The sequence below is a fragment of the Mesitornis unicolor genome, unplaced genomic scaffold (genome assembly GCF_000695765.1).
Source record: "Mesitornis unicolor isolate BGI_N332 unplaced genomic scaffold, ASM69576v1 scaffold3710, whole genome shotgun sequence".
NCBI lineage: Eukaryota > Metazoa > Chordata > Aves > Mesitornithiformes > Mesitornithidae > Mesitornis > Mesitornis unicolor.
Genome location: NW_010156151.1, coordinates 54,215 through 62,210, shown reverse-complemented (window position 1 = coordinate 62,210; position 7,996 = coordinate 54,215). Strand labels below are relative to the sequence as shown.

Below are 7,996 nucleotides of genomic sequence, written 5' to 3'. Positions count from 1 at the left end.
TTGTAAATACATATTAGACCATGGCTGACTCAAGGAAAAGGGTATAATATGACAATTATCTCCATGTCATATTGATAAAAGTCAAAGTTGGAGCTATTCAATATTCTACCTGATAAAATGTAAAGCAGGTACTCGGGCTGTGGGAGGCAGTGATGGAGAAGGGCAGTGGGTTAATCTCCAGCTCCTCTCCTACACGCCTGGGCTCTGTCTGATCTCAGGTTTTGCTTGACAGCTACCAAGCCCCAGAGAAAGAGGCTAAACAGAGGGGTTTGTCACATCACGGGAAGGTCACCGCGCTGTCTGCAGTGCTTGTGTACATAATACCCCTGGAACGAAGTCATCAGCGTTTTGCCAAAACTGGGAACAGGCAAAATGGTGCCAGACTCTGTTACTTTGTCAAACAACTGAAAATGCAGTTTTGTTCCCATGGATTTGCATCTTTGGGCATGAGGTGCTGGTTTTCTTTGTGCTGGGGACCCGGAATAACAAGTGGGAAAAATAAACCACAAGCAGACAAATGAGTAAAAATGATCTGTTATTTCTGATCAATTCAATACATTATTCCTTTTTCTTACAAGTCTGTTGGCCCACACTTCTGACCATGTCTTTGTCTTGCTGTGGGACACAGGATGTGAGTTTGAGCACTGCAGTGTAGAAAAGACGGATGACTCATCTGGATGCAGGCTGGTTTGGTGGCTTCAGTGTTTGATGGACTTGTCCATACAGAAATGATGGGACATTAAAAAATCACAAACACCACATTTGGTGTTCAGGTTGCTGCTTCTCTTGGAGCTTTCACCCAGAGATTTCCAGGGCAAAGCAATGTCTTCAGCTGCCTCTGCACCAGCCATCAGGGGATGAAATCTGTGTGTGGAAGGGAGAGGAGGCCACTGAGCAAACAAATAAATCAGTGTCAAGAACCAAGAAGGAATGGTGTAGAATTAATTCTTTTCCATTGTAAATCTTTTGCTCAAATTTTTTCCTTAAATTTATTAATTTCCCAGGACTTTGTACAACTGAGGCTCCATGAAATGTATGCGTAGGAACTGAGATATTGTTCCTTTCTATCCATCCTGGAAACATTGCTGGGGACATTAAGAACTGAAGATACCTCGATGATTACTCCACATGCCCAACTACTGCCACAGTTATGTGTTAATCTATGAAGGATGGTTGAGGAGCAGTCAATTGAACTGCTTTTATCCATATGAATTGCACATGAATCAACCTGATTGCTTGGCAAAGGAGGCTCTTGTAGGATTGACAGTGTCTGAAGGATGAACAGAGGTCTCTGCATGGCTTAGGAGAAGTAACTAGAGAGACCACTTCTAAAATCATAGCTTTTGCACCAAGATAGTCAGGACTTACCTCTTCTACTTGCCCCATAACATCCAGAGATATCACAACCCCCTCGATATCCAGGCTGCCCAGGCTGCCCCCTGATACCGGGAAAACCTTGAGGACCAGCATTCCCAGGATAACCCTTTGGACCTGCTTTCCCCAGCACAACTTCTCCTGGTGGGCCTGAAGAAGGAGAAGCACTGTAAGTCACAGAACACCTACTTTAGCTGCTTCAGTGTAATACCTCTTCTATATTTTCTCCACCCTACATGGTGGTTAATTTTCTGAGTACCATTTCCTCATTTTAGAGGAAGAATTAGACCTGACAATTGGAAAACATCTCCTGAACCCCAGTAACTAGAGATCTTATTCTTGACCTTAAGGATACCCAGGCTGGCTTGAAATGAAGCCTGGTTATAAGAATCCAATGTCCATCTATGTGGCAATGCAAAAAATCACCTTAACCCCAGGATCCACCTCAAAGTCACTGGTTTTTGTGTCTTTACAACTCCACTATAAAAATTTATATACAGAAGAGTATGTTTGACCACATTCGCTTGGCAGTGCCTGTTTTGCCATATCAGTGGCAAACCCCCCACTGATTTCAAGTAACAGGGATCAGGATGGAGAAGTACGCCAAATCCTAACAGATTACTCCAAAACCCTCGTGTTTCATGAGCTGAATTTTCAAAAAGCAATGAATTTTCAATATCCCCTGAGCATCTGCTCTTGCATGCAAGAAGGCAGCAAAACTAAAACTCCTTGGACGTGCCTCAGGTCCTTAAAATACATCATTACCTGGGAATGGGAATCCAAGAGAGGAGAGTGCCTAGAGCAATGTCTGGTGTCCCAGCAGAGAGGAACCATCCAGGATGCTGCTGACAGTGGTACAGTGGGAAGGTCACCCTGACCCACCACAGCTATCCTAAAGCTGAACTTTGAATCTGGCAGCTGGTGAGCTCAGGATGGCCCCACTGGGTAAATATGAAGAGGCTGTGTTTACTCTACCTGTTCTGCCTCGGGGTCCTTGGATCCCTTCCTCACTGGCTCCAGGCATCCCTTTTTCTCCTTTAGGTCCTGGGGCACCTAATCAGGGATTAGAGATAAGTGTCACTCCACTGCGTTTTGCATTTCACCCTGAATTAATGCTTCCACCAGGCTCTTCTCAGATGCTGAAATGGAGTCACAGCCTTTGGCAACACAAAGAAATACCCATTCCCTTTAATTCTATCTGGGGACCCACTCTCTTTTCCAGAGTGGCCAGTTGCCCATGGCTGACAGGGCTCCAACCAGCATTGATTTGCAGCTAACATGGGTGAAAAATGGAGATTTTTCACAGAGAAATTCATAGCACTGGTGTTAGTGCCTTGGTCCACTCCCATGCACTTCATGTGGATCAGACAAATCACAAAGCTGAACTTACCAGCCAGGTGCTGGTAAGTTAGGATTGCTGTTTTCATATGAAATTGCTCGTGAAACCAGTACGTCTTGGTGAAACAGGTGCATTTTGACAAAATACCATTTTCCATATTCTTAAGATGAAAATATTTTGATCAGCCATGTCCTTAAGATTGTTTTCAGTGAGATCTGTCTTCTCCTGTCTCTTTGCTTGACAGGCTGGAAACATCTGGAGGATATTACTTGCCTTTTCTCTTAAGTGACATTTCTATAAGCAGATACCAGCTAACAGGGAACAGTGCCAGAGCAAGGACTTAAACAGAAGATCTCTAGCTGCTTAGAGGTGTTAGGACACTGTTGAAACCAATGCTTTTCATTTTATTTTGACAGACAATTACACGAGTCACTGACAGATGTCTGCAAATCCAGATAAAATGTATTCCCACCATTCACTCATTCATGTGCAATAGCTGGTGCCACTTTCTGAGATTACATTAGTCTCCTTAGTCATGTGTGAGGCTTTTCTTGTTGGATCTACTGCTCCAGAAACCTATATCCACTTCCAATATTGCTTCTGTTGCCTCATACCTTCCTTCAATGTTCTCCAAGACTTGTCACTTCTGCCCAGAGGTGATCTGGGCATCACTACATATCCATCCAAATGGCTGCTTCTTTTGCCTTTCTGTAGGGGAAGCCGTCCGCCCTCTAAAATCAAACTCTCCACGCCCCCAAAATCTACAAACTGGCCTTCCCCTCAAAGCAGAGTTTCTGCCTTTGTCTTCTCCCTAGTCTTTGACCTATCTAACTTCTGTTTATCTTCTTAGAAAAGAGAAGTGCGAAAGAAAAATAGTAATTAGATGAGAGAATATCATGGGTTGTCTTTACAGTACTGCCTGAAGCACTAAAATGTTCAGTTAAAGTATCAAAGTTATAGGAAAAAATGCTTATGAACACTTCTGTCCATACCTCTTTCTCCAGGATACCCATCTTTGCCTGGCTGTCCGGGGATGCCATTTTCTCCTCTTTCTCCGTTGCTCCCAGGGGGACCTGGAGGACCTGGTGGTCCTGGTTCTCCCGGTTTTAATCTTTCTTCCCAAATAGGAACAGGTTTCCTTGCATGTTCATGAATGAATGAGTCAAATTTCAACACATGAGCTGAGAAAGGGAAACAGAAAATGAATGTTTTCTTGGCTGGGAAATTCAGAAAAGAGACAAAACCAGAGGATATTGTCTTAAAATGTACCTAAAACTATCAGCTAGTGCTAAAAAGCTGTCAGCTCAAACTGAGAAGCTGAAACTGAAGAGGAAGATGGGCAGCTGAGTCATGACTTTGGGCAAACTGCTGCTTCTTTTCATGCATCACAGCACAGGAACTTCACAAAAAGTGCCTCATCTCCAGAGGAATCAGCACAAATCACTGAAAGAATAATTTCTTTCAAATTAGTTTCAAGCTTTTTCCAATTAAGGAATAAAGGAGTCTTTGCAAAGTGCCAAAGAGGTTTCCAAAGCAATATTTCACAGGTCTCTGTGCTAATGCCACTCAGTAAAACCAGCGTAGCACTGAGAGCCTGTGATGAGATATTCGTTATGTGCGGTGCTCAGCATGGCATGGGATGGAGGAGCTCCATGGGTCACCACAGCCTCAGGCTGTCCCCACTCACTAATGCTAAAGAGGGGTGAAGGCACTGGGCTGGTTGTACTCACTCTGAATCATCCGCTCACAAGCCTGGCTAACGAGCTGGTAAATGGTGGCCAAGGACTGTGGTTCTCCCTAAAGTGAAACATTTTGGTTTAATAATAATAACAACAACAATAATAATAATAATGTATTAATATATTTTTAAAGGCTCAGTAGCATAACACATGATAGCTTTCTGCCCTTTCTTTTGGTCAGCTTGAGTTTCAGAGATTTTAATTACTGTGAAATGCAGCTTTATTTATTTATCACAAAGCTCTGAAGCCATAAAATGGAAATTGGGAAACGTCAATAATTGCTTTTCTTCTGCACATCAAAAAGCCTGGACCGAATCTCAATAATTACCGAAGCTACCAAAAAAGGGAGAATAAATTTCACTTTTAAATTTGATCAAAAAAAAAGATGTTGAGTCTATAAGTCAATGTTCTGTGATATGTAAAACATTTAATATGATCAGATATTACAACATCCTATCTTTGTCTAAATCTTTTATGAATATTGATTCTAACCATTAGTGTATTCTGAATAAATCATACACAAGGGGTCCTTTAGAAAGTTTTAGTAAAGTAGGGAAAACTGATAAAAATGCAAAAAGCTAGTTAAAAATAAACACTGGATCTATCTGTGAAAATTCATAACTGACACACTGCATACTTCCAAAAATACTTGTAAAACATACTTCTCCAGCTGGATCACTGTACAGACTACCCAGACTTAGAAAAAAGCCTAGCACAACACCCAAGGAAGGCAAAAAGGGAAAGTTCCACTGTAAAAAAAATGTATAGCTAAGGAAAAGCTGGTGGGAATGGACAGAGAACGGCGTTAAAAATTACAATACTGAGACATTCACTTGGGACAAAAGCAGCCTGTCAGAAGGAGCTCACTCCTCTCTCAAGCCTAATTCACATAAGTCAGTCTTGGCAATGAGGCTCAGACTCCTAGAAAGACACAGGGTTTCTTTTTAACCAAAAATCAGGATGGGAAAAGCCTCTAACAACAAAATAACCTTCAAAGGCTGTGTGGATCTCCTGACCACAACGGCTCTGTGCTGGGGTGCGCCAGAGGATTATTACAAATGAGCTCCCTCTTATGCAATACATCAAAAAAGAGTAACACGGTTGAGTGTTTTTGTTTTATCCTTCTCAGCAAAGAGTGGATTTTCAGTCAGCAATTCTTCTTCATTACAACAAATGATACTCGGGAGCTCCTGACTGCTGCAGGGTTATTTATATCCCCCCACACAGGTACGTGAAGCTATTCAACATTACGGAGGTTTATATGTGTAAGCGTAGCTTGCAAAGCACGTTACCACATCCACTCTTTTGAGTGTGGGGTACACTGACAGCAACAGCACTGCTGCCTGGCACCAGAAAAACTCACTTTCTCTCCTCTTTCTCCTTTTGGACCAGGCAGCCCCTATGAGGAAAGAGAAGAAAAAGTAAAATCTAGGTAAAGCAGAAGCAGATGAAAACAAAAGATCAATGGAGATGGGGGTTATGTTAGTGGGAACTGGTGCATGAAGTTTGTTTCCCACACTCTCATCTTTTCTTGACCTCATGACAAAAGCAGAAACTTACTGTTGGCCCAACATCACCTGGAGGTCCCTTCTCTCCACTGCTGCCTCGGGAGCCCGTCACTCCTTGGAAACCCTGCAGACATCCATCACAAGACACAGAAAAAAGTCCAGTTACTTCCTCAATTCCTTCTTTTCCTGTTGAAGGCTGACATCTCCCTGCAGCTCCAGGGGCACCAACAGTCTGGGTTTAGAGGATTCTAACAAGGGCATTGCAGCCTTAAGGTATCTGTCAGTACCTTGTGCGGCCAGGAGTCCAATGTTACGAGTACACTGCATACGAGTCATGTTCATATCATTTTCTATTACTGTCTCAATTACTGTAAAGCCAGCAAGGCTGAGTTTTGCCAACAAACCACAGTGTGTTTTTTACCCTGCAGACTTTAGATCTTTTAATAACTATTCAGACTTGGGCATAGCCTACAGCATAACCCTTTTCTTCATCCTCCTAATACCATGCTGTTGTTTTCTCCTTCCTTTAACACCTGTGTTTGCCTCTAATACTTCACAACAGTAACAGCTTAGAGAGTGGGAAAAACCTCTTTTGGTCATCTTCTCTTTGTGAAGTTTCTGTGCCCTTTGGTGCCATAAAGGGAAGGAAAAAAAAGCCAAAAGCAATCAGTAGAAATGCTTTCTTCTATTCTTCTAATTTTTCAGCTATTATGTTTAAGATCAACAGAGTTTAGCAGCTCTTCTGATCAGTGAAAATGAAGGAGGTCTTCAAGGCAGCACCAGAACAGCTTTCAGAGCCTGCTCTGAAGGATACAGTGCTTTCCTCATATTTTGAAAGCTGAGATTCAACCTTGTCAGCTCCACATCTTCCCAGGATGAGCAAGTCAAAGTTAGGAGCTGAATTCAACCTTAGCTCCCATAGATACCTGACTTCAGCACAACCACCGTGAGGTATAATGCAAAAACAGCAGTAAGCACTCACCATCTTACACTATTTGAAACTTCCAAATTCCTTATAATTCAGCAGTGAGAATCAGTAACTACCAGGTCCACCACCCATCATTTAAAACCAAATTTGGTTTATTTTCCCATGTAAAGTGACTTTTTTCACAGAACTCAGAAGGGCTGTGATGCCTTTAAATTAGCAGATGGATGTAAATCAATAGATCTTAAGGTTCTGCTATCCTGGGCACACCAGAGTGCAAATACACAAATATACAGCCCTAGCAGCAAATACTGGAATTGGTGTGGGGGAAAGTCTTTCACAACTGCCTGCATCCTCCAGCTCTGGCTGATTTCAGTCTAAGTAGCCCATATATCCCACACTCAACCAGCAGTTGAAGAACAGTGACAGCAAGAAAGAAAAACGGCAAAACAGGCACCTCCTTGGTGGGTCAAAGCTTTCCCAGAAGCTGCTTCCAAGAGGGGAAGGCAAGGATCTTGTTCTTACACTGGCAGGGAAAATGGGTGTCTGCACAATGTGCTGGGTAACCCCCGGGATACCCCAGGAAGGGGTTTTGGCCTGACACCTCTGGGTGACCACGAGCCCCTGCTGAGGAAGAGGTTTCGATACGCATTGCTCATGGTGAGCACTCACCCGTGGTCCAGGAGGTCCTGGGGGCCCAGCTGTGCCTTCGAGTCCCCTCACCCCCTGCAAAGCCAAATCCAGTCATTTGTTAATGAGAGGACTCAAAAAGACCTCATAAGCAGTGAGGTGGTTTCTCCATGTGCTGCTTTTAACACCACCTTGCTAGGAGTGGGTAAAAAAAATGCATCTGCTAAGCAGGCAGGAAGGGCGGCACCTGGTCAAATTTGGCCAAACCTGAGATGACCCCATTTTTTTATTCCCCAATCCCTCTGGCTTTGTGAAAAGAGCATTCACTTATGCACTGAGCTCATTAAGGGAGCTGGATGTTTTGGGTCTATGCTGGGACACTCACAGCAGGATTTTAGGCACTCATGCATGAAAACTCAGAAGTGAGGTGTTTTACCTTTGCACCTTGAAGACCATCCCTGCCTGGAGCTCCCTGTACACC

General features: G+C 43.2%; 1 protein-coding gene across 1 annotated transcript in view; it reads right to left on the bottom strand.

Moving 5' to 3' along the window:
* Window positions 1-686: 686 nt before the first annotated feature.
* Window positions 687-7,996, bottom strand: part of COL20A1 (collagen, type XX, alpha 1) — a 46,430-nt gene continuing 39,120 nt past the window's right edge. The window contains exons 31-39 of the mRNA XM_010180382.1: window positions 7,952-7,996; window positions 7,558-7,611; window positions 6,013-6,084; window positions 5,816-5,851; window positions 4,444-4,510; window positions 3,706-3,894; window positions 2,350-2,427; window positions 1,369-1,524; window positions 687-864 (exon numbers count right to left, since the gene is read on the bottom strand). The exon at window positions 7,952-7,996 is cut by the window's right edge and continues 9 nt beyond it. Of these exons, the coding sequence (XP_010178684.1) occupies window positions 851-864; window positions 1,369-1,524; window positions 2,350-2,427; window positions 3,706-3,894; window positions 4,444-4,510; window positions 5,816-5,851; window positions 6,013-6,084; window positions 7,558-7,611; window positions 7,952-7,996 (711 nt within the window). The 3' untranslated portion in view covers window positions 687-850. The remainder of the gene's footprint in view (window positions 865-1,368; window positions 1,525-2,349; window positions 2,428-3,705; window positions 3,895-4,443; window positions 4,511-5,815; window positions 5,852-6,012; window positions 6,085-7,557; window positions 7,612-7,951) is intronic.